At 41.6% G+C, this 25,612-nt stretch overlaps 1 protein-coding gene and 1 non-coding gene across 3 annotated transcripts in view; one reads left to right on the forward strand and one right to left on the reverse strand.

Moving 5' to 3' along the window:
• SLC10A6 (solute carrier family 10 member 6) overlaps window positions 1-21,505 on the forward strand; it is a 30,087-nt gene extending 8,582 nt beyond the window's left edge. The window contains exons 3-8 of one of the 2 annotated variants that reach the window (XR_011468344.1): window positions 11,349-11,467; window positions 13,071-13,159; window positions 13,354-13,483; window positions 16,104-16,279; window positions 18,699-18,856; window positions 20,271-20,358. Coding sequence is in view for 1 of the 2 variants with exons in the window: in XM_070393170.1 (XP_070249271.1) it covers window positions 11,349-11,467; window positions 13,071-13,159; window positions 16,104-16,279; window positions 18,699-18,856; window positions 20,271-20,488 (760 nt within the window). In the remaining variant the exon portion in view is untranslated. Of the gene's footprint in view, window positions 1-11,348; window positions 11,468-13,070; window positions 13,160-13,353; window positions 13,484-16,103; window positions 16,280-18,698; window positions 18,857-20,270 lie in introns of both variants that reach the window. The other variant, XM_070393170.1, reaches the window with a different exon arrangement.
• LOC138999969 (U6 spliceosomal RNA) lies at window positions 14,971-15,077 on the reverse strand. Its single transcript, XR_011469487.1, has one exon. It is a non-coding gene; the product is annotated as a U6 spliceosomal RNA (small nuclear RNA).
• Window positions 21,506-25,612: the final 4,107 nt, after the last annotated feature.

Below are 25,612 nucleotides of genomic sequence, written 5' to 3' on the forward strand. Positions count from 1 at the left end.
AAAAATGTCCTTCCTTGTTGCTTTTCACATGCTTTAACATTTATCAGGAGAATCCTATGCCTTTCATTTAGGCCAGTGACCTTATTCCCAATCATGGTGTAAACAAATACCCCTAGGAGACGTTAGGCTTATCACTCATCTATGCTTTAATGAGGATAAGTTAATCGAATGTATATTGTGGGGGCGGGGGGAGCGGGGAGAGCATTTGAGGAAAGAATACAGGAGTCACAATTGGAAAAGTGAAAGAGCTAAAAGCAGTATCTTTCTAGATTCTTAGCTTACTGATGAACAAACTGTTTCACATCCTGCCCAGGGAAAGAACTACTTATAAATGTAAATCTTCGTTTGAGGTGCATGTCATTCAGTTGAGATTTATTATTCGATGAATGAATGAATCAGAGGTGCTGACTGTGCTGGGAGTTGATGTGAGTGAGTCAGCTGCACAGGTGGGTCTCTTGTTTCCTGCATGTGCTGAGTGGGTAATGTGGAACATATTCCACCTCTACATTTTAATGGGTACAGACCAATAATTAACTTTGACGTGGCAATGTTTTAGTGACCCACTTATCGGGGATTTGAAAAGAATCACTCGATGCATTGCTAATTAAAAATAAGCCGCACTGATATGCATTGCTAATTTAAATTCAATAAAGATGATCATTAACATAATAATTGGGAAATGATAAATATCCTTTATTCAAAGTCCACAGGTCAGCCATAGGTTTTGGAATCTGAAAGTTTTTGGAAAGAAAAAGGAAACATTTGTTGAGTACCCTGATTAGGCATGAGGTAGATGCTTTCACGTATTCTCTTTCTCTTTCTTTAAGTCATCATCTCTCTCCAAGACGATATGAGTTCTCATCATTGGTCCCTTTCCCTTCTTTCTGGGCTCTCACAATAACCTTGTACATGACCTTTTATTTTTCGGAGTTTTACAGCTGAGAAAATTGTGACTCAGATGGGTTAAGAGCTCGCCAAATGCTCCAAATGAGTATGGCAGAACTCGGATTTGAATTCACATCTGTTTCTCATCAGGCTGTAGTTGAGGCACTTTCTTCCATGCTCCTTACACACGAGATCTTCTGTTCTGAATAGGAGGGGAAATCTTTAAGCGGTGTTCTCAACCACTCTGTTCTGGGGAAGGGAACATTTATTACCTTCATCTCTTATTAGTCAACATTGCAATAAAAACACCAATGAGTAGGAAGTCTATAAAATATAAAGGTCACTTTACTTCACTTAATTAGCTTTAACTTTGGTCAAATTATTTAACCTGTAAGCCTCATCTCCTCATTTGTAAAATTGGGTCAAAATTACTTACTCCTCACAAAACTATATTTTAAGGAGGAAATGTACATGCAGAATGCCAGGCACATGGTGGGTATGCAATAACTATTAGCTACTTTACCCTTTTTCTTTTAAAATTTGATTTTGGTCTCACAAATCAAACAAACAAAAAAAAAACAAGCAAAAAATAATCTGTAAAAAATGACAATTTAAAATTGGGACTAAACATTAGATTTCCAAAAGCTTATAGATACGAGAATCATAAAACCTGAAATCTCAGTAAAAATTGCAAAAAGGAGAAGATTCAATATTATTGAGTGAAGTAACATCCAAGTTCATTACTTTTCTTCCCATTTGATTACCAATAAAAATAACTTTTCAGCAAAACTCAATAGATTGTCAATGATAGAAATTCTGTTTTTCATGCTGGATATAATTCAGCATCTGGAACAACAACTTCATTTTGCAAATGAAGAAATTGAGATTTAGCTCTGTGCAGATCACCCCAAACATGTTTCTCATGCCTTAACTCCGTGTTCATTCAATCTGCGTGCAATCCTCCACGTGTTCATTCCATGCAGGGCATTTCAGAATCAACATGTTTGAACCAGTTTCTGCATTCTGAGTATCTGATCACGACACCTATCATTTTCCGTCACCCGGCTCACCATCTGAGCAGTCCCTTGCGACTCCCTTCATTCTTCACCTTATTCACTCAATCTGCTGTCTAGTCCTGTAGCCCATCCCCCTGCATGTCACCCATGGCTATTGTTTTCCATCTGTCCCTACTGCCATTACCTCAGGCCAGGCCCTCACAATTGCTTTATTGGCTGTTATGGTGTCTTTACAAAGTTCTCCCCACCGTCAGTCTCTCCATCATGGTTTTGTAGTAAGCAGATAAAGCAGGCTCTAGGCTCTGATTGCCTATATTTAAATCCTGACTTGGGACCTCTTTTCTGTAACTGGAAGTCATAATACTTTATGGTATTGTAAAGAGAAAGTGAACATGTGATACATATAAAGGCTTCTCAGTATCTTACGTAGAAACTAAGCCAGGTCTAACCTACTTCTCCAGGTCTATTTTCCATTAATCCCTTAAACACAATTGGCCTATACTATAGTTCAATGGGCTACTCACTGTTCTCTAAACGCACCGCACACATTTCCAACTTTCTTTTGCCTGTGCTGTTCCCACAGCCTGGAAAGCCAACTGTTGGCCCGATTCTATCCCAAGTCAGATGTTTTCCTTCATTCCAGTTGTTCTGGAAAGCAATTGGCCTGTATATATGGAGAACCGAAGACATTATCTTGCCTCTGGACTGAGCTCAGCTGATCTTGCTGGGCTCTCTCACATGTTTGGGCCCTGGCTAATGTAGACTGGTCTTAGTGGCCTCAGCTGGGCACCCGGGCTCCCCTCCAGCTGGCCTCTCATTCTCCAGGAGGCTAGCCTAGACCTCATCACACGACAGAGGCAGGGTTCTGAAAAAGAGAAAGCATACCAGACCTCTTGCGGCTTGCGCTTGGAACCCGTTTATCATCTTTCACGGCTTTCCATTGGCCAATGCAAATTTCAAGGCCAGTCCAGATTCAAGGAAAGGAGTAGTTTCTGCCTCTTGATGGAGTAAGCTGCAAGGTCACACTGCAGAGGGCGTGGATGAGAAAGGGGTGAACATCTGGGGACATTTTTGCAGTCCCCTGTGCTGAGGATGGACAGAATTCTTGTCTTCGAGGGTAGGACGTAACAGCTAAGATCTGGGAGTGCAGTAGTTAAGGGCACCACTCTGGAACCAGTAAGTAGACCTGTTGCTCATTGGGTGTCTTGGTAGATGACGTAAATTCTCTGTGCCTGAGTTTCCTCACTTCCGGAATAGGGAGAAACAACCTACCTCGTGGGTTGTTGTGAGGATTGAATGAGTTAATACATATAAAATGCTTAGAATCCCACCTGGCACAATATGCTATATGAGTTATTATTATTATGTGGGGCAGACAAAAGAGCACTGCAGTAGGGGGTCTGTGTTTCAGTCTCTGCTTAGAGAGAAGCTGGATATCAGTTTCCTCACTTGCAGAATCAATGAGTTAGACTGTCTGAGGCCTATGATGGTAAATAATACATACCAAAAAATTTACCACTTTAATCATTCTTAAGTGTAAAGTTCAATGGCATTAAGTACATTCACACTGTTGTACAATCATCCCCACCATCCATCTCTAGAACTTTTTTATTTTCCATTAAACAATAACTCCCCTTTCCCTTCAGTCCCTGGCAACCACCATTCTACTTTCTGTCTCTATGGATTTGGCTACTCTAGGTGTCATAGACGCGAAATCACAAGATATTTGTCCTTTCATGTCTGGCTTATTTCACTTAGCATAATGTCTTCAAAATGCATCAATGTTGTAGCATGTCAGAATTTCCTTTGTTTAAAAAGGCTGAATAATAATCCATTGTGTAGCATCACATTTTTTTTTTTTTTTGCATGTTGCATCACATTTTGTTTATCTATTCTTCTGTCCATGGTCACTTGGGTTGTTGCCACCTTTTGGCTATTGTGAATAATGCTGCTGTGAACATGGGTTGTAAGTATCTATTGCAGTCCCTGCTTTCAATTCTTTTGGGTATAAACCAGGAGTGGATCTGAGGTCTTTTAAACACCTTGTGGCAATAGGAAGAGAAAAGCAAATGTTAAAGTTTGTGTTCCCATCTCTCCACCCCAGTTTTGAATGTTCCTCCTGAAACTATTTGACGGAGGTGCCTCTCCTCTCTCCATAGCACCAAAGATGTCACTCTTTCTTGTCATCTATTGGAAAGCCTGGCAATAGTTGGGCTGCTTATCTGCCTCACCCACGAGGTCTGTAAGTTCCTTGAGGGTTTTTCCACTTCCGTGTGCTCAGTGCCAGCCTGGTGGTGGTAGGTACTTGATAAACATTGAGGGAATGACAAGGAACCTTTCTGATGGCCTGTGTGTGTTACGCACACTTTTCTTGAAATGCAATCAGTTTACTGGTGCAACTCAAGACAGCCCCATGTCTTTAGTTTGACGTTTGATATCTGAGGTCTATTTCCTCTTAAGGCTGTATTTGTGTCCTCAGCTGGAGAGAAATTCTGACCACTGAGCAGTTCAGTGGCCAATTTTGACCTTTGAACTTTAAAATATCTCTTGGTTCTTCAGCAGAGACTCTGGAAATAGGACTTCAGATTCTTCAGGTTTGTCTGCTATGGTCTGGTGGAGACTGATCATCTTAAGAGACAGAACGTAGGCCCGGCTGGTGTGCCTCAGTGATTCAAGCATTGACCCATGAACCAGGAGGTCACTGTTGATTCCCAGTCAGGGCACATGCCTGGGTTACAGGCTCGATCTCCAGTGTGGGGCATGCAGGATGCAGTCAATCAATGATTCTCATCATTGATGTTTCTCTCTCTCTCTCTCTCTCCCTCTTCTCTGAAATGAACAAAAACATATTTGCAAGGGAGAACAAAAGAATACCAAAAATAAAAGCAGACAGAACTTAAATGAATCCATGTGACTCTGTGTAAGTTTCTGTAACTCTCTGTCTCTTAGTTTCCTGGTCCGCAATGGAAATGACATCCACACATAGAGGGTAGATGAGAAGAAAAATGTACCTAAAAGCATGGGGCATGATGCCTAGCAGGTAGTGCTCAATAAATGCTGGTTATTGTTACTGAGAGGCAGCAGACTGGAGTAACATTTCTATGTGGGGATGGAAAACCTGGCCTTGAACTCATTCCTAAGGCCAAGTCTATTGACCGGATCTAGCATACTCCATGTCTGTCTGGCTAGCAGATAATTTTTAAAAAATTTTCAGTAGGGAAGTAAGCATATACTTTCATAGATTTGAAGTTCAGAGTTTCTGACTTTATTGGTTTAAAACTAAAACATCTTAATAATTTAACCGCCATTGCTAAATGGTATACTTATTGATGCTACATTGTAACATAATGTGATTATGTCTAATTTCCACGTTTTAAGGGAGGTTCAGGATTTTCTTGTTTGTTCAGACTTGCTGAATCTGTCTCATTATTTATTCTCTAGAACAGTTTGGGGATGGTGATGCCACTCTTAGTGCAAGTGGAATCTTGTTATATCAAAGTCAGATTTTGGCAACAATTTTTGTCTATGTGAATAGCCAAGAACCCCAGTTAGCCACGTCCTCTGTTTGTACCGCGCTGGGATTTCATGGCAGTGAAACCAAAGGTGGGACTTCCCGCTGCACTCACTCATGCTCACCGTGTGCTTTCCCAGCCTTGTTGCCATTTGTAACCGTTGGCAGGGCACCGGGATCCTCTCTTGCCGTCCCCGTGAGCATCATGGGCTTGAACAGTTGTGCAAGGATGGAGGCAGTAACGTGTGTAGTCAAGGATATGGAATCAGTCTGATGTAAATCTCGCACGTCGCTTTCCAGTCATGAATCTTACCTTTCTGCTGTTTGAGCCGAAGCCATGAGGGCTGGGGGACGGGGTGGGGGAGAGGGGAATGCTTTGCACATTCTCCAGGAGTTCCAGGGTAAAGTGATTCATACGGAATTCTTAACAAGACTTGGTCAGATGCAGAGCCAAGGAATGTGGCGTTATCACGGACTCCCTTTAAGGATCCAGAGGTTTGAGAACTGTGGCAAACTGCTTTCTTCCTTGATCTGCTCTCTAGCTAGAACAGGTCTTTGCTCAAAGAAAGCATTATTAACAGGTTAAAATGATATTAAATGTCCTATGGAATGAAATATATGCATGAACGGCTAAGAAAAGTTTTGAAAGAACTTATGTAAAAGTGTCTGCTCTATCATTTATGAAAACACTGTAATTTAAACAATTTGGTTTTTGTTAAGGAATAAAGAACATTTTGAATACACTTGAACATTTCATGCTTAAGGAAGTTGGCACTTCAAGTTAGTGGACAGTTGTTAATTTAGCAAATAGTGTGGGCACAGCTGCCTCTCAATATAAAAAGCAATAGAGTAGCTTCATACCTTATACCATATATAACATACCTTCTAGATGAGTTAAAAAGAAGATCAAGCTATAAAAAAGTGAAAAGTGGAAGCAGTATTTGAATAGCCTCAGGAGAAGAGGCATCTTTAACAAGACAAGAAACTCAGAAGCCATAAAAAATGGAGAGATTTTACTGTCTCCGCGTTAACTATTTATTATAGTAAAGGTCATAAGCATAGTCAAAAATACACAATAAACTTGGTAAAGATATTTGTATTACAGATGACGATATATACCCTAATTTAAAAAGAGCTCCTACATTTGAGAAAAGAAGAAATCAGACAAGCACGGCTACTTAGAGGGGACCTCCAAGAGGCCAGCAAGCATGAACGTGAACATGGCCTCATTGAGATCGGGTGTGTAACAAAATAACAGCGCGATGCATTTTTCAATGTTCTTCTGGGAATTATAAGGGATCAGTCACACCCAGTGTAGGCAGGATTATGAAATGCAGCAGTCTTTTTGGGAAATAATCTGGTACTATCTTAAAATAAAAGACTTTTGACATAGTAATTCCACTTTTGGAAATGTAGTCTACAGAACTAAAAGAATTATTTCAAGTGAAATATGTCAGAGCATGTTGATTACAGCATTGTTTCCAATGGAAACACATTCAAAGCCATTTATTCATCATTAACAAAGCCACTGAAGACATTATGGCATATTTATATTGTGGCATATCTGCCATTTTTAAAAAGCATGAACTTAGTCTATGTGTGATGTCCTGAAAGGATGTCTATGATGTGAAGAGGGGAAAAATAAAAGCAACCTAGTTGCAGAGCGGCATGTATTACGTGATTTCTTCAAAAAGAAAAAAAACAAAGAATAAACCTCTAATCATTGAACAAACATGTTTGAAACAGGACTGCTTAATAGAAAAATAAAAGAGGGGAAGGAATGTTTACAAATACTTGTGAATTACCTAAGTCTGGATTTCTGAAAAGAGCACCACTCAGATAAATAGCTGCTCCTTAAAATGTTACATTTGGCTCAGCCGGTGTTGCTCAGTGGATGAGCATTGACCTATGAACCAGGAGGTCATGGTTCGATTCCCAGTCAGGACACATGCCCAGGTTGCGGGCTCAATCCCCAGTGAGGGGCGTGCAAGAGAGAGCCAATCAATGATTCTCTCTCATCACTGATGTTTTTATCTCTCTTCCCCTCTCCCTTCCTCTCTGAAATAAAAAAGAATATGTTAAAAACAGAAAAAAATAAAATGTTACATTTGTACTCGGAAGAGCAATGATTTTAATTGTTTTCATAGAAAGTTTCCGTTCCTTTGATTTGCTATGGGTGTCTACCATTTGAATTCAGTGTAAAAGGGCCATGTTGCTAAGATTTTCAAGGCTCGCCTGCAGTCACACGACCCATGAAGGAGGCAGCAAGAACATTTTCTAGCACCAGTGTATTAACATGTTGGTTCATCCTTTGGTTCATGGATTTATTCAGCAAGGATACAGCGAGCTCCTGCATGCAGTGTTTCTCGGCACGAGGCTCTGTTGGATCCTATGTTGGTAATTGCTGGGGGCTCTTCCAAAGCTGGGTGAAGTGCATAGGGGTTGGAGGTCAGTAGCTCACAGTCTGGGGCACAGCGACAGGGACGCAGCTCTCATGTAGGTGCAGAATGCCAGGTCAAGGGTGTCCAGAGGGCAATGGCAGCCATCCCCGGAGGAGAGCAGATGGGTGGTACACAGCGGCGCTGAGGATGGAGGAAATGCTTTAGATGCCCCATGCAGTGTATGCATAATGCTAGATGTAGGGCAAAGCCCACCCAAGTAAAATATGACAGAGAAAACCTCACCTAACCAGACTGGGAGCAGTACTGCACAGTCCCCCACAAAGATGGAAGGGACACTTATTAGTTTATTATTATTATTAAAAAAAAATTTATTGTTGAAAGTATTACAGATGTCCCATTTTTTCCTCATTGACCCCCTCTGCCCTGCACCTGCCCCACTCCAGGGCTTCACCACACTTTTATTTTTTTTGTAAAAAATTTCAAACATATAAAAGTAGATAGAATAGTACAGTGAACCCCTATGCACTTCACCCAGCTTTGGGAGAGCCCCCAGCAATTACCAACATAGGATCCACTCATTTCCTCTACTCCCCGCTGGGCCTGGGGACCCCATACAGAGCACCAAAGATGATCACAGATTAAAGAGCAGTTGAAGTGGGTGAAGTCCGGCTTTACCCCTGGGTTGCGTTGTGCGGTGTGCTGTTTGCCCAGCTAGTCAGGCAGAGCAGCATTCAGTGTCCATAAATAGTTCCTACGTGCTTAAGCAGATTGTGTAATATTTTTCCGCCAATTTAAAGATAAAACAGTTCCTTGCCCTGGAGGATATCTCATTTCCATTTACCTCATTTCCCCGAATTGTACTGATTCTTTCACTGGTTCTATCACCCAGAAAGGGAGGAAAACAGCTCGGGGGTTGGGATGGTGGTGGGAGGTGGAAAGGGTCGATTTGGGGTGGAGACACCAGAAATTGGGGGAAAGTTGGGTGGCACTAAATCCACTTCTCGGGTTCTCATCCTGCATTTTGCCTTCAGTTGGAAGCTCTCTTTTCTTAGCTTTCATGGAATGAACCTCCTGCTCTCACCGTGTCTCTGGGCTTTCTACATGCCATGTGCTCTTCTCGTGCTTCCCAGGTCAGAGCGGAGGGGGCGGGGGGCGCGGGGTCGTTAGGGGGGAGGCTTCCAAAGCTCTGCTCCCAGTGTCTGGTCTCTCATTACACGCGCTTGTGCATTCCATGCATACATGCTTATGTACGTTAATGTGTAACCAAGTGCTTTTCTCCAGTTAAAATAACTAAAGACAAAAAATAAGACCTTACATATTTGGAAAAAATAAAAACAATGTATTGTACGAAGCAATAACTTATTTCATACAGTGTAATAAAACCACAGTAACCAAGATAACATTCCATCAGAAAAAAGACTGAACTACTGATACATGCTAAAACATAGATGAACCTTAAAAACATGACAAGCGAAAGAAGCCAGGTAATACATGTAATTAAATTTATAAGAAATGTCCAGAATGGGCAGTCCTATAAAGACAGAAAATAGGTTAAGTATTGGTTGCCAGGGGTTTGGGGAAGAAGGGGATGAGGAGTGACTGCTCCTGGGGTGGCTTTTATTTTGTTTGATGAAAATATTATGGACATTGTGTTGTTATTGCACAATCTTGTGAATATACTAAAAACACTTGATTTTTATTTATTTTTAAATTTTATTTTATTTTTTAACTTTATTTTTATTGTTGACACTCTTACAGATGTCCCCATTTCTCTCTCCTCCCTTTTCCCACCTCCACCCAGCCCCTACTGCCCCTTCCCTCCGGCCACCACACTGTTGTCTGTGTCTATGGGTTTGCATATATATTCTTTGGTTAATCCCTTCACCTTTCATCCCATCTCCCCCCCCCCCCCCCGCCCCCCCAGCTGTCAGTTTGTTCCATGTATCCATGCCTCTGTTTCTATTTTGTTTGTCAGTTTATTTTGTTCACTAGGTTGCACATATAAGTGAGATTATATGGTATTTGTTTTTCTCTGACTGGTTTATTTCACTTAGCATAATTATCTCCAAGGCCATTGATGTTGTTGCAAAAGAAAAGATTTCCTTCTTTTTTCTGGCCACACAGAATTCCATTGTGTAAATGTATCACAGCTTTTTTATCCATTTATCTACTGATGGGCACTTGGGCTACTTCCAGATCTTGGCTGTCATAAATAATGCTGCTATGAACATAGGGATGATATATTTTTTCGAATTGGTGTTTCAGGATTCTTAGAGTAAATTCCCAGAAGTGGGATCACTAGGTCAAAAGGCAGTTCCATCTTTAATTTTTTGAGGAAATGCCATACTGTTTTCCAAAGTGGCTGCACCAGTCTGCATTCCTACCAACAGTGCACTAGGGCTCCCTTTTCACCACATCCTCTCCAACACTTGTTTTGTTGATTGATTGAATGTAGTCATTATGACAGGTGTGAGGTGATATCTCATTGTGGTTTTAATTTGCATCTCTCTGATGATCAGTGACATTGAGCATCTTTTCATATGTCTTTTGGCCATCAGTATGTCCTCTTTGGAGAAGTGTCTATTTAGGCATTTTGCCAATTTTTAAATTGGACTGTTTGTTTTCCTGGTGTTGAATTGTATAAGTTCTTTATATAGTTTAGAGATTGCCCCTTATCAGGTAAACTATTGACGAATATGTTCTCCCCTATAGTGGGTTCCCTTTTCATTTTGTTGATAGTTTCTTTTGCTGCCCAGAAGCCTTTTATTTTGATGTAGTCCCATTTGTTAATTTTCTCCTTTCCTTTCCTTGCCCCAGGAGATGTGTCACAAACATATTGCTATGAGAGATGTCTGAGATTTTACTGCCTATGTTTTCTTCTAGGATTTTCATGATTTTACGACTTACATTTAAGTCTTATCCATTTTGAATTTATTCTTGTGTATGGTGTGAGTTGGTGGCCTACCTGCATTGTTTTGCACATACCTGCCCAATTTTCTCAACACCATTTATTGAAGAGACTGTCTTTATTGTATGCTCTTGCCTCCTTTGTCAAATATTAATTGACCATATTGGCATGAGTTGATATTTGTACTCCCTGTTGTGTTTCATTGATCTCTATACCTGTCTAAAAACACTTTAAAATGATGAATTTTATGGTCGGTAAATTATATCTCAATAGAAAAGAACTGTATAAGGAAAAAAATACTTATTACTATAATGAGCAGACCATTTAGGACAAGTATATCCTCAAGTAAATAAGAGTTAATTGGGAAGATGGTGCTGGAAAAAATAAAATAAAAATAAATAAAAAATTAAAAAGAGTTAATTGATGGATGTCGAGAACTGCTAGAAATCTTTTTCTAGACCACAAGTATCGCCATCATTTGTTGAATAATAAGACAGGAGTGAGCTTCGAGTAAGTTACCCCGTGTAATCTCTAAGAAGTTGTGTCCGATAGTTAAATTTGGTTAGCGAGCTAACTTCTTCATTCCAAACTCTCTCTCTTACACATTATTTTAATTTTACTTTCAGTATCAGCATGACAACCTGTTCCACAGTGGCTGCCCTGGGAATGATGCCACTCTGCCTTTATCTCTACACCTTGTCCTGGAATTTTGAGCAGAATTTCACCATTCCATATCAGAACATAGGTCTGTATGAGTTTATGAAATGAAAGAGTAACAGGAATGGGGATGGTAAGAGTAATAGCTGTTGTTTACTAAGTGTCTCCTTTAGGCAGGGTTGTTTTTTTCTTTTTTTGTTTTGTTATTGCTGTTACCTAATTTAATTCTCTAAGTAACCCTACTGTACAGATTCTATTACTAGTGCCATTTCCTAGATTTTCAGGATTAGAGAGAGTAAGTAACTTGACCAAGTTTGTGCAGCTGGTAAGGACAGCACCAGAATTCTGACTTAGGAATCTGACAGCAAAGTCCAAGCTCTTAACCCCTACATAAGTTCACTTTTGAAAATAAAACCAGAAAACTTATTTATTAAAAATATTTATATAGTTTATTGTAAAGCAACTGGACTCATCATGACCAAAAGGTTACCTGGATTGCAGCGGCTCTCATGAGACCTCAGTTCCGACCAGTCCACCTTTCACATTGCCTGTGAGCCTCGACCTCTTTGCTGATCAACAGAAATGATTCCTGTTGATTATTGAAGTGTGTCCACATGTCACAACTATTCTCCTTTTCATTATCTCTTTTCCTGAATATTATTTCTCATCAAACTCTGCCCAGTTCCTAGAGATCTCTGTGGACTCACCAGGCTTAGAAGAAAAACTGGGTAAAATGACCTGCCTGTTCTAGTTTGGTCAGAGTCTCTGGAGAGCTGGTAGAAACTATGACTCTTAAAAGTCTAACATGTCAATCTGGAGTCTCAAGTCGGCACTTGGAGGGCTTGCCACCCCTGGTCCATATTTCAAAACCATGACTAGCGGCATCTTCTGATAATAGCTGGAGACTATTGACTTTGTAAAATTTGAGGGAAATCTTAATTTAAAGATCATGATTTTAGGTACAACCTATTCTGATTAGTAAGTTACTTAATATTTTGTTTTGATAACATATTCTGAAAGACATTCATAAATAATTAAAACCCAAAATATTATGAGCAATTCGTATAACTTTGGAGCCAGTATTGCAGAGAAGTGGCTCTGGGAATGTCAGCGTATGGATGCCGTTGGCAAGATGACCCCTGCTCTACTGAGCCTGCCTTCAGTGCCTTTATTCGCTTGTGTTAATTAAAAGGCATTTTTTTTCCTACTTGCGTTCGGGTTACCTAGCTACACTTGGAGACTATGAGAAATGGCTTTGGTATGTGTGACAAGTGCTGTTTTTTATGTCTGAAACAGGTATTCTTACTTTGTGAAGCAAATGACCCATTGGCGTCCAATAGGGGACAATAGCTGTGGTTGCGGAGGGGACCCCATAAAGAGCACCAAAGATGATCACAGATTAAAGAGCATCCTCCTGTTTGCTAACTTTACATTTCCAGTTGTCCCTGAAATTCCATGGGGTTGTCAGAGGGATTCTGAGAGACATGATGGACCAAACATCGTGTCAGTCAGTAGTATCAGATCCCCTTCAAAGACTGTCTTCCAACGATTGGGAAAAAAAAAATTGGAGGTGGATGCAGAAGCAAAATGCAGCTTTAATGAAAGCTTTTATCTAATTGAAATAGAAATTGTTGAGGCTCGAGGGTTAGGGTGAGAGGCGATGCCGTCTGACGGATTTCTCTTCTATTCAGGGATTTCCCTCCTGTGCCTGACCGTTCCTGTGGCCTTCGGTGTCTATGTGAATTACAGGTGCCCCAAACAATCCAAAACCATCCTCAAGGTAAGCAGCTCCGCCTAGCAATTGGCATATCCTCAGACTCAGAGACATAACAGATGGATGTAGCAACGACTGAAACAAACAAGCCAGTCACATGCGGTCCCACACCCAGCAATTTTCCCTGCCTGTCCTACATTTTTGGATCCTACGTCCAAGTTTCCTCTGCTTCTCTAAGCTTTGCTCTGTCACTCCCATAGACCCATCAGCCGAGGCTTACGACACCCCGGAAAGTGTGGGACTCCTGCTGGAGTGACAGAAAGCTGAGGCCTGCGTGTGGTCAGAGAACCCAGGGCCCATCCACTCCCAAGGCTTCACACAGGCGCCCAGGTGACCGCTGTTCAGGGTGCGCGCAGTGGAGCCCAACGTTTAGGGAGCAGAGCTGGTTTCATGGAAGAGCGGGACCAAGGGCTGTCTTTCGGAAACATTCCTGGGGGGAGCTCCTAAGGTTGTAGTTTGTACACACGGGCCAGGGCTGCCGGCCCCGTGAAGACCTGTCACAGTGAGATACCTCATCCAGAGCACGCGGAGGAGCCTGGCCATGGAATAGTGGTAACCGCAACTCCCGCCGCCTCCTTCCAGGCCGTCTGGTGTTTGCGGGAGAACCAAGCACATGTCCCCGTTAAATGGCTTGTAAAAATAACTAGCTGGACAGAGGATATTCTCAACAAGGGTGTTACTCTCCTGGGGTGCTTTCTGATTTCCCAGTTACATATTGTTTTATTTATTTATTTTTATAGATGCTTATTTTTAGTGTCTATGTTCTTTTATATATATAAAATCAATATATATATTGATTTCAGAGAGGAAGAGAGAGGGAGAGAGAGAGATACATCAATGATGAGAGAGAATCATTGATGGGTTGCCTTCTGCACGCCTCCCCCACTGGGGATTGAGCCCACAACCTGGGCATGTGCCCTTGACCAGAATCGAACCCAGGACCCTTCAATCCACAGGCCGACACTCTATCCACTGAGCCAAACCAGCCAGGGCTATGTATTGTTTTAGAAGACATAGAATTGTATGTGCTACTTTCATGAAGAGTTTAAAAGCGTTGTAGTTATATTTTACATTTATAAAGAAATAAACACTAGGGGCTAACCGGAGGTTCAGCAAATATGCCTGAGTTTGTTTCAGCTGAAGGTGTACAGTTTGGTTCAGTTTAAGTGCCTGCCATTTGGCTCTACCTGGCAGAACACGGCCGCTCCATTTGCCTGCACAAATGGACGCGGCTTTCCCGGTTTGGCCCAAAAGCAAACCACTGCCATCATCCCTCCAATGAGACGAGGAATATGAGAAAGGGGGGTCACGCAGACAAGTCAGCGGGCACAGGGCGCTGGGGGAGGCTTCCACGGTGCGTACAGGAGTGACGTTGTTATTTTGGTAAAAGAAAATGTCTAATGAGGCAGTTTATGGTTATAATTTTGTTTATAAAACAAGAGAAGAAAACATGATTATTGGAACCTCTTACTTTTCAAGTACTCTACCCTTGATTATTTTCTAACAAGGAAAGTCACGATTTTGGTGTTTCCAGATCTGTCAGTGACCGTGGGGAAATCAGATATATTTTCTGTAGGTCAGTTTCATTTCTGTAAAGGTCAGATTTAAAACCCCTTTCCTTTGGCTATTGCATTGGATTTGTGGCAGCAAATTTTTAGTAATATGCATAAATATCCTAGAGTGCCTTCATTAAAAAAAAAAAGACTGGGAAAATTTCATCATTATTTTGGTATATCTTCAATCTATTCTTCATCCTCTTTTTAAAAAAAATATAAATCACTGTTTTATTTATTTATTTATTTACTTACTTATTTAAAACAAATATGGAACGCTTCATGAATTTGCATGTCATCCTGGCCCAGGGACCATGCTGATCTTCTCTGTATCGTTCCAATTTTAGTATACATGCTGCCGAAGTGAGCACTGTTCTTCATCCTCTTTTAATTTAAGATCTGATTCATGTTCTAAACAAATTGCTTTCTGTGAATTTTAAACTTTCAATCCCCTTTTTGGTAAAAAGATGCAGAAGGACATTTATAGTCCCAGGCCTTCTCAGTGTGTTCCACCATCTTCCAGGGAGGTGAGGCCCCGTCTGTCCCTGTGTTTGGGCAGTAAAGGTGACCCCCGGAACACATCTATGGCACACTGAGTTGTTTTTGTTTTGTTTTGGTTACCCATGGCTACCTTCTTCTACACCATGAATCATTTCACATCAAGGTTGATGCTGTAACTACGTGCATAGTTTGTGTCAACCTGGTATGAATGGGAGCTTGCCAAGATCCTGACCTTTCCCAAGTATTCTAGCTCTTGTTTCTTTCCTATCTGATCTAAGACTCAAACCACTGGAAAATTTTCTGTTGACTTTTTTGTTTCTGATAAACAACAAAAGAGGCAGCATTCATTTGGGAGAGGGTAGAAGTATTTGTCAGTACCTCTCAGATTACATTAATTAGCTCAGATTGTCTCATGAAGAATGGGTAAATTTCACTTGGAGGAGAGAAGGGCAGGGACCGAAGCAGTAAGAAGCCACTGGTGGGTGAAGAGATGGTGGGAAGAGAGTGAGGGATGGTCAGGTGGGAAGGATCTCAGATAAGAGGGTACCAGCGAGGTATCTAAGAGGTGTATGTACGGGTGTTGGATGCTTATTGTCAGGTTTCACTTATTTCACAAATATGTCCTATCCATGAAAACGACCTCCCAATCTTTCTGACCAAATCCTCCACTTAAAGGGAGAAGATACAGTTCATAATACAAGAAGACTGAACTTCATGTTGAGCCTTACCAGTTTCTAGCTTAGCCAAGTCACGTGACCACTTTGGACCACAGGTTTATTCTCTGTGGAATGATGGATCTGGTGGTCTCAAAGTCCTCTTTAGAGCGGTGATGGACTTTGCATCGTAGAATCTAAAGACCATGATGTTTATGTGCTTATTTTATTGGTTTGCTTCAGATTGGGGCCATTGCTGGTGGGGTCCTCCTCTTGGTGGTCACAGTTGCTGGTGTGGTGCTGTCGAGAGAATCTTGGAATCCAGACATCTCCCTACTGACCATCAGTTGCATCTTTCCTTTGATTGGCCATGTCGCGGGCTTTCTGCTGGCACTTCTTACCCACCATTCTTGGCAGAGGTACAGTTAAACTATCCATAAACTTGGTTGAGAAAAATAAATGAAACACATAGCCTTTGCCATCTGGCTGAGTCTGGAAGCTCAGAGAGTTTTGGCTTACAAGGTGGATGGAACAGGACAGCTCATCATACAGAGGGTGAAAAGTTCACAGTGATTCGTTATGTAAATGAAAGCAAAGGCCAGATTGATGGACGCTGTAATCTGTGACATTAGGATTTGGGTGTTGATACCACTTGTAATCTGGACACCTTGGGTCTTCATATTCTAGTGGTTAAATAGGAGGGGTGAGATGGTTTCACTAAATATAGAGGTCATTCGAGGGCATGAGCAAGTTCCAGAAATTAAGCATATATGCCTTGTTTATGCCAATTTTTAAAAAGGTGCTACTTATGAGGGGCAAGAAGAGAAAGGGCCAACTTGAGAAATAAAATAGAAATTTATCTTAAATATTATCATTACAAATTGGGGAATATAATTTATAAATGCTGTGAAATATTAAAAATGATAATATTCCATGCTATTGGAATAGATGAGATGAGCATTATTATACACTGTTGGGGGTAACATAAATTGGCATAAACTGTCTAAAAGGCAAGTCACATCGATAGCCTTATCAATATTTATAGCTAGCAGTGGTTTTACCTCTGGAATTCTATCCTGAAGCTATCAGGTAAATGCACAAATATTGATATGCAAAGACGTTAATTGCAGTGTTATTCATAAATATAAAAAATAAAAACAATTTAAATATCTAAATACAAATTTATTTCATGATGTGGCTATGTGATGGAATATGATGTATCAATTTTAATTCTTTTGAAAATACTTAAGAGATAAATTTGAGTTAAAAAAGAAAGGAAAACAGTTGCATTTTGAGCCTCATCTTATAGAAGGAAGAAAAAGAATTTTATGCACAATAAAATACTGGAAGAAATATACCATATGCTAATAGTGTTTATTTTGAGTAGTGGAATTAAGACTAATTTTAATTACTTAACATTATTGGTATATTTTTTGTTTTTCATTGAGTATGTAATTCTCAATTCTTTTAAAACCAGAAAAGAATTTTTGAAGAAAAGTAAACTATGCAGTTGAATTCCAAAGGTGGAGCTTGGGAAAAATGTCGTTGGCCTCCTGCTGCTTCCAGTTCACTTGGGAACATTTAGGATTGTCCAAAGTACGGGGTGCGGCTCCACCACGAGTATCTCATTTTCTTGCTATAAAGCCTCAGAGATATCATCAGTAATTTGCAGATGAGCAAACCCTTTGGAAAAATTAAGCAACTTGACCAAGTTCATTGAGCCAGAATGTGGTAGAGTTAGGATTTGGACCTGGGTTTGCTTCCAAAGTTAGGAACAGGGACTGTGGAGTGGTTGAAACATAATTGGATCTGGAGAGAAAGTATTCCTATAGCAAAGAGTAGTCAACAATCTCATTTCCCCCCCACCTGATGGCTTAAGAAAGATCAGGCCTGAGACACTGCATGTGCCCAGTGAATGGCCCAGGTATGAGGTCCAGCTTGTAGCTTAGTTGTATGAAGGTGGGGTAGTCTGAAGAAAGCATAGCAAGCAATGGGGTCACTATACATAATATAAGAGCCACAGAACTTGTCTTGTGACAAGTGAAGACATTTTCACTCCCACATTCCCCACCCACATTCCAGTCCAGCTCACCTCCTGAACACCTCTCCTCTCCTCCATCTGTGAAAACCTGACGACTCCCTTTATAACCGGGAGACAGAGGAGCCTGCTTACTCCAGCCTCAAGGTCCTGCCTGTGTCTTCTTTTTTCTTCCTCCTGCTTTTTTCTTTTCCAAGTGAGGTTTATTTTCTATTTGCAATTAGAAAACAATAAAATATAGGAAAGTGGAAAAGGTCTTTGTGTTTACTTCCAAGTGTTGATTAGTTTCTACTGTTCCTGTCTCTAACTCAACGTTCCCTTCTCATCCCTAAGCCTCTGCTCTTCACAGATTGGCTTACAGCACGTGCAGTGCCTCCTGGTAGGCAAACTCACACCTGTCCCTGGAACTTTAATTTCAGTCATTGTCCCCCAGTAAATGCCTCTCCCCTCTCCCCATCCTTTCATCCCACTTCCTCTGTGAAGCCTTCTCTAACCACTGACGCCCCTTTTCTAAATGTCTACAGCATCTCCCCGATTTGTCTGGTGGTGGTGCTGAATTTTCCCTTGTGTATACCTTGACTTTTCAAGCAGATTCCTAGGGTGGGGTTCCTAGCGCCCTCCTCCCAACTGCCTCTCAGGAGACCACTTACAGAGTAGGCACTCAGCAAGTCATTATTGAACGAGTAACCATTTTTAGGGGCCTAAGCCCACAGTGTACATTTATTGCTATTTGTAAGAGAACATTTAAGAATAGTCCTTATTGCTATTATGTAACTCTTGAAAAAAAATGTTCATTGTAGGTGCAGGACAATTTCCTTAGAAACTGGAGCCCAGAATATTCAGATGTGCCTCACCATGCTGCAGCTCTCTTTCACGCCCCAGCAGTTGGTCCAGATGATTAGCTTCCCCATGTCCTATGGGCTCTTCCAGGTGTTGGATGGATTTCTCATTGTTGCAGGTGGGTAGAGCCCCATTGGGTACACTTGACTGAAAATTGTTGACCCAACTTACCAACTCCCTTTTCAGTCCAAACATGCACGGGCTGTCCTCGTGATACATTTTAGCCTGACATTTTTTTTGGCAAATAAAGCTCACAAATGACATCCTTTACCACAAAGTGGAAGTTTCACAGAAAAATATAAAAAACCATGGGACAGCGAGCTGACAAAGATAAACAAGTATGCTTCACCAAAAAATAGTGCACTATCAAAACTTAGATTTCAGGATTGAGCAGTCTCCAGGAGCAATCATTTATTTCAAAACAGACACTGTGTTTCATCAAGAGCCAAAAGTCAAGTTATTTCACAGTGTTCTGTGGCAAAGAATTGTGCTGAATGGCTGTGACATATTTTTCAAATATAATACATACACAAATATTGAAATTAATTGTGTGTGTGTGTGTGTGTGTGTGTACAGGGTGGGGCAAAAATAGGTTTACAGTTGTTCGTATGGAAAATAATACAATCTATAATAATAAAACGATAATGTGCTAATTAGACTGGACATCTTCCGGACGTCATTCCGGACTTCCTTCCTAATGAAGCCGGAGCCGGAGGGAAGCCAGCCACAGTCCCGGGTGCCTGTGGGCGGCCTGAGGGGAGCCAGCCTGGGTCCCGGGTGCTGGAGGGAAGCCGGTGCCAGCAGCTGGGGGAAGGAAGGCCGACTCTTGCACGAATTTTCATGCATCAGGCCTCTAGTTAATAAATAACAAATAAGAACAAACTCTGTGTTTCACGTACTGACAACTATACACCTACTTTGCCCCACCTTGTTTGCTGTCTACTCATACAGCCAAATACACGTCATTTTGGAATCAGTCACTATTTAGACTCATAAGGTAAATTTAAAAAATATATAGATGGGTAGATATGAACACACACATATGTATTTTAATCTTGGGCCATGGTCAATTTTTATTATTGTCAGGGAACAGGCGCTGAGTAAGTCTCAGTGATTGCTGATACAGCTGATTATATACTGATTACTGATAAAACAATCAATTTAAGGAATACTGGGGGCTTACTTTTCCAACAAGATAAGGGAAATCCTCAGAGATACCTGGACTTCGACTCAAGCTTGAATTCCTCCTCCTGGTGAGACCGTGGGGGAAGGAACATGGGATTCCCAGCTCCATGGGAGTTGCTGACAGACTGACAGTTGCGACGGATGAGCCGTCGGTGAGCTGATGACTAAGTCTCTTTCACAAATGGTCCATTCCAGACAGAGTTGCCATTTTGATACAATAAATTATTTTGTTTCATAGTTTCCTGTGTGTTAATACATACATGACCCCAAACAAATTCTCAAGGTCACCAAATTATAATCCTTGCTAACATGATTTTTTAAAATTACTTGTGTGTTTTCACATCTAGCATATAAGCTGTACAAGAGGAGACTGAAGAATAAACACAGAATAAAGATTCCGGGCTGTGCAGAAGGCTGCCGTAACAAGAGCTCCACCTCTCCCCAAGAGACCGGTGCTTTCTTGGAGGTGAATGAAGAACTCGCTATAACTCCTGGGACATCAGAGCCTATGGATCCCTCTGTGGCTCTCGAGCCCATGGGCCCCATCTCCTCATGTGCGCAGTAGAGGCTTGCTGGCCCGCCTGGGCGCCGACTACCTCCGCCGGTAGTAAAGCTGGTGCAGGGCTGATGCGTGGATCTTACTGGCAAGGCCTGTGGGAATAGCTGTTTTTGTGTGGGTTGTAAATCTTCCCAGGATCCCTTTTTGTGAATGTATTCTGCCTATTTCAGGGAGTCCGTTGGGGTTTCCACCACATATTTACTAGTGGCTGTGTTCGTGTCTTCCCAGTGCTGTGCGCAGTCGTCCTCCCTGTGGCTTTTAATCCCAGGAGAGGAGGGACTCCGTGGAGAGATGCCATCTCCTATTTAGGGCAAGGACAGTCTAAACCCTCTTGGCTTTGGGAAGGTTCTTTGGAGCAGTGGGGAGGAAGCATACAGGTCTTGGAAAACATGGGGTCTTTTCTCAAATGATTGCTAATTCTTAAGGGCTTAGAGTCTTTTTGGATTCTAAATGTAATACAGATTTAGAGGAAAGTTAATGAACACTTGAGGTTAAAAGGTGAATGTCCCATATTTTCACTCCCCAGTGATAGGCACATGGATATCCTTCATGTTTACACATTATATCACTTTAAAAATACTGGGCGTTTCCCACGTAGACTGTCTGATAGGACACGTAATGACATATTATGGAGCACCGTCACAAGTCGGTCTGTGTTGACCTGCCTCACTTTAGAACAATGGCTTTGTAGAAGCATTTCACTGCACGGAAGGGCTGACTGATTTAAAGTTCCTCATTCATGGGCATTTAGAGAGCTTTCAATTCACTGGCATTACGATGCTGCTACACTCGCCTGTGCCCTCTGGGGGCATGTCTGTAGGGTCACTTTCTACAACTTGAATTGCCAGACCAATTGCACAGGAAAACGTTGGACTCTGCCCTCCGGCAACGCTGTGTGCGCAGAGGTGCCGAGAGGGCCTGGGTTCCCCTGGCCCCAGCTGAAGGATGATCAGTTTGGATTTGTGAGAGCATCTCATTTAAAGTCGCATGTAATCAATTATGAGTAAAGTATTTTTTCATGACCACTTGCCTACTCGTGTCCTTTGCCTGCTTTTCTATTTCCTTTTTTCCTTTTTGATTGATAAGTTTTAACACATTATGGAGAGTGACCCTTTGTCCCGTTTTGTAAACATTTTACCTGCTCGTTTATCTTTTGCTCTCTGTAATGCCTTTTGCTGTAGTTTTATATTTTTTACATATTAAGCAGTATTAGTTTTTTAAAATAATGTTTTTGACCTTGATCTCTGTCCAGTGTTGGAAATTTATATTTTTATGTGATTATGAATTGTGAAAGGATTCCTTGTTGAGAATATATTTGGCCCCTTTTCAGGGAGTTCATTTTGGGTGTTTACTAGGGGCGGTGTGTACTGCCTGGCATTGTAAAACCCATCCTCCTCCTCTGTTCTTACATTAAAAATATTTCCCATATACTTTTATCTTGATTTTATGAAAAACTAAACATGTACATATTTTATCCCTTTTTGAAATTTATCTTTCTGTATGGTGTGTTAAGAATGTAATCTTTTCATGATTAATTGTCCCAATATCACATATTGACTCATTCATCTTTTCTTTATTGATTTGAAATGCCTCCTTTATTACCTAACTTCCTATATAATGTTCTTTTTTTGTTGGGATTCTATTTGGTTCCATTTTTTCCCCCTGTCTATTCTCATTTGTAAGTTTTGAAGTGTGTAAGAAAGTGTATTGTCTGAGATAAATCTTTACGATTTTATTTTGTAAGTATTCCCAAGAACTCGTGGGTTAATATAATGCCCATGATTATTACGGTAGTTTCACAGCAATTGAGCAAACCTTTGTGGTGGCACAGACAGAGCCCCATGAGATGTCACCGGTGTATTTACATGGAGAAGAACTCCGCAGACCTTTGCCAGGGCTGTTAATTCTCCAGGGCTGCCTGACCCGAGGGAGTTCCCATTTACCCACCTACAAACGAGAAGGGTAGCGAAGCCGGTCCAAGTTGTGCACAGGCACAGGGCACAGCGGCAGTAACCAGGCAGGAGGGTTCCTGCTCATGGGGAACCTTTTCTCTGCCAACAGGCATTTGGCTGTTTATCACATCATTCGAGGGCCATACAAATTATCAACTTAAAATTAGCCTGCAATATTTGGTCAAACATGTAATGAACTCATCCCTAATGCCTCGGCAGGGCCAGGCCAAGTGATTTTGTGGGCCTTATCGGCCCGCGGGCCAGATGTTCCCCACCCCTGGGTTACAGTCAGTGGGGAAGAGATCATCGCACTGAACACAGTAGAGCTGACCGTTAACAGAAACCCCAGGTCTGAAATGAGCATGACCATGAGTTTTAAAGACTGCACCGAAAAATGAATTTCTAAATTGTTTCTCTGCGGAGGAACTTAATACTAAACGGTAAAATCCAACACTCTGTTCTGCAAGGATTAACTAGCTGGTCAGCATGGTCAGCATTTACCATAGTCAGGACACTCCGGGGACAGGTCTACCAAAAGCCATTCCTTAAGACAGAAACAATGCCAATAATGGGAGGGTTTGAGAGTAGTCACGTCAGAAGCCTTTCATCTCCAGGAAAGGTTTGTACATGTGTTACTGAGAAGAGCTGGACACAAGTAGTCCGGAGGCTTTAGGATGTAGCTATGAAAAAGCTCTACCTGAATAAACTGTATTCTAACTGATCTAAATAACTACGAGTTCATAAAGGCCAGGGCCTATAAGCAGCTCAGAAGAAGTGGGGCCAGGGAAGTAAGGTTAAGCGGACTGAGCCCAGCTCTCTGTCTGGAAAGGAGCCAGGTGGGTGGTTAGGGCTATACGCTGCGGTGGGAGGAGCACGGGCGTGGCCAGGGCTACCTGCTGAATCCATTTAAAAGGCCAGACCGCTTCTGGAGTTGTGGGTTGAAGGCAGACGTGGAATTGAATCCTAGCTCTGCTATTTGGTAAGTGACAGCCCCTCTGGACTTCAGTTTCATCTCTGGAAAACAAAACAAAACAAAACAAAACAAAACAAAACAAAACACCCCAAACACTCTGAAATGTAGGTAGTGTGAAAACAGCTGTGTGATACCTGGGGAGTGAGCGATAAGTGTCCTGCCCCCTACCTGTCCCTGTGCAGTCAGAGTCCTAGTGTAGAAAGGGTGATCCGCCTCACCAGTGTGATGCATCACACCTTCGCCTCTAACCACCTCTGACGAGTCTTTGTGTGTATGCACTTTCCCCCCTGGAGGAGCCCCGCCTGCCTGTCCAGGCTTATTTTTTTAAAAATTGTTTTATTGCTTAAAGTATTACAAAGAGTATTACGTATGTCTCCTTTTTTTATTCTCCCCTTGACCTTCCCCTAGCCTCTCACACGCCCCAGTGTCTTGTGTCCATTGGTTATGCTTATATGCATGCATCCAAATCCTTCGGTTGATCTCTTACCCCCTCCCCCACCTTCCCCAGCCTTCCTGCTGTAGTTTGACAGTCTGTTTGATGCTGCTCTGCCTCTGTATCTATTTTTGTTCATCAGTTTATAATGGTCTTAATTATCCATAAATGAGTGAGATCATGTGATATTTATCTTTCTCTGACTGGCTTATTTCACTTAGCATAATGCTCTCCAGTTCCATCCATGCTGTTGCAAATGGTAAGAGTTCCTTCTTTTTTATAGCAGCATAGTATTCCATTGTGTAGATGTAGCACAGTTTTCTAATCCACTCATCTACTGATGGGCACTTAGGCTGTTTCCAGATCTTAGCTATGGTAAATTGTGCTGCTATGAACATAGGGATGCATATATCCTTTCTGATTGTGTTTCTGGTTTCTTGGGATATAGTCCTAGGAGTGTAATCACTGGGTTAAATGGGAGTTCCATTTTTGTCCAGGCTTATTGATGCTGCTGGAGAGACCTCGGCTAAAAAGTTGGCAACATGGCTTATCAGGGAGCGCACCGAGTTTGCTTAGCCTGACCTTTAAGATATATCTAATTTTGGACAAATGGATAAAATTATGTTTCTAAACTTACAAAGCTGAAGACTACTTTCAAATACTTCCCATCTGTGAATCTCTTCTCCAAGTTACACATTCAGGTAGTTCTGGGGTCAGGGAGATTTTAAAGCTTGACCCAGTGTGCGCTACTACAGAAATGACGTCAGCTGGCAGAACTGGAAAGGCACACTGCTTGCTGCTCTCCGGTATCTATTGTTTCCTTTGTCTTTATGAGCAAAACCAAGATGATTTTGTTCAGGACAGCAATATGCCTGGCTAAAAACTGTTTTGAAGCTAGAGATAGTCGTGTGATATAGTTCTTGCTAATAAGTGGAAGTCTACTTGTGGTTTCTGGAAAAGTTTGTTTTCTTGCCCTAAGTAGGCACGTACTAACCCTTTCTCCTGTCTTTTCTTCCCATTTCCTTTCTGGAATGTGGATGTGACAGCTGGAGCCACAGCAGCCATTTCCAGGCCGTGGGGGAAAGGCCAGGATAATTATGTATCTGTTGATATTCCAGAAACTGCCTACTTCTAAACCTGTTTTTTGTTTTTTCTAAAGGAAAGAAATCTCTAATTTGTGTGAGCTCATTTGGTCGGTTTTTGGGTACTTGCAATCAAATGCAATTTCCAATGGACATATTAACATTTAAATTAGCTTAAAAATATTATGCAGGTCAATGCATAATGTTATTTACATTATCCTCCACCATCACAAGGTATCTTGGATATTTCTGAATTATGTAAAATGGGAACACATTCTCTTGCAGTCAAGGTATCTATGATCAGAGGATAGCTCTGGTGAGCTGTTCTTTTGAATTTCTTGTATTCATTACATTGCATTTAGATAATTAGTCATTTTAAAACCAAGCGCTCTGTCCTGGCCAGGGGGCTTAGTTGGTTGGAGCATTGTCCTGTACACCAAAAGGTTGTGGGCTCAATTCCTGGTCAGGGCACATGCCTAGGTTGCAGGTTCCATCACTGGTAGGGGTGAGTGCGGGAGGCAACCGATCAATATTTCTCTCTCATATCGATGTTTCTTTCTCTCTCTCCCCCTTCCTCTCTCTCAAATTGATGAAAAACATATCTTCGGGCCCTAACCGGTTTGGCTCAGTGGATAAAGCGTCGGCCTGCAGACTGAAGGGTCCCAGGTTCGATTCCGGTCAAGGGCATGT

The sequence above is a fragment of the Myotis yumanensis genome, unplaced genomic scaffold, assembly GCF_028538775.1.
Source record: "Myotis yumanensis isolate MYYU_CA2020_CCGP unplaced genomic scaffold, mMyoYum1.0.hap1 SCAF_1, whole genome shotgun sequence".
Classification (NCBI taxonomy): domain Eukaryota; kingdom Metazoa; phylum Chordata; class Mammalia; order Chiroptera; family Vespertilionidae; genus Myotis; species Myotis yumanensis.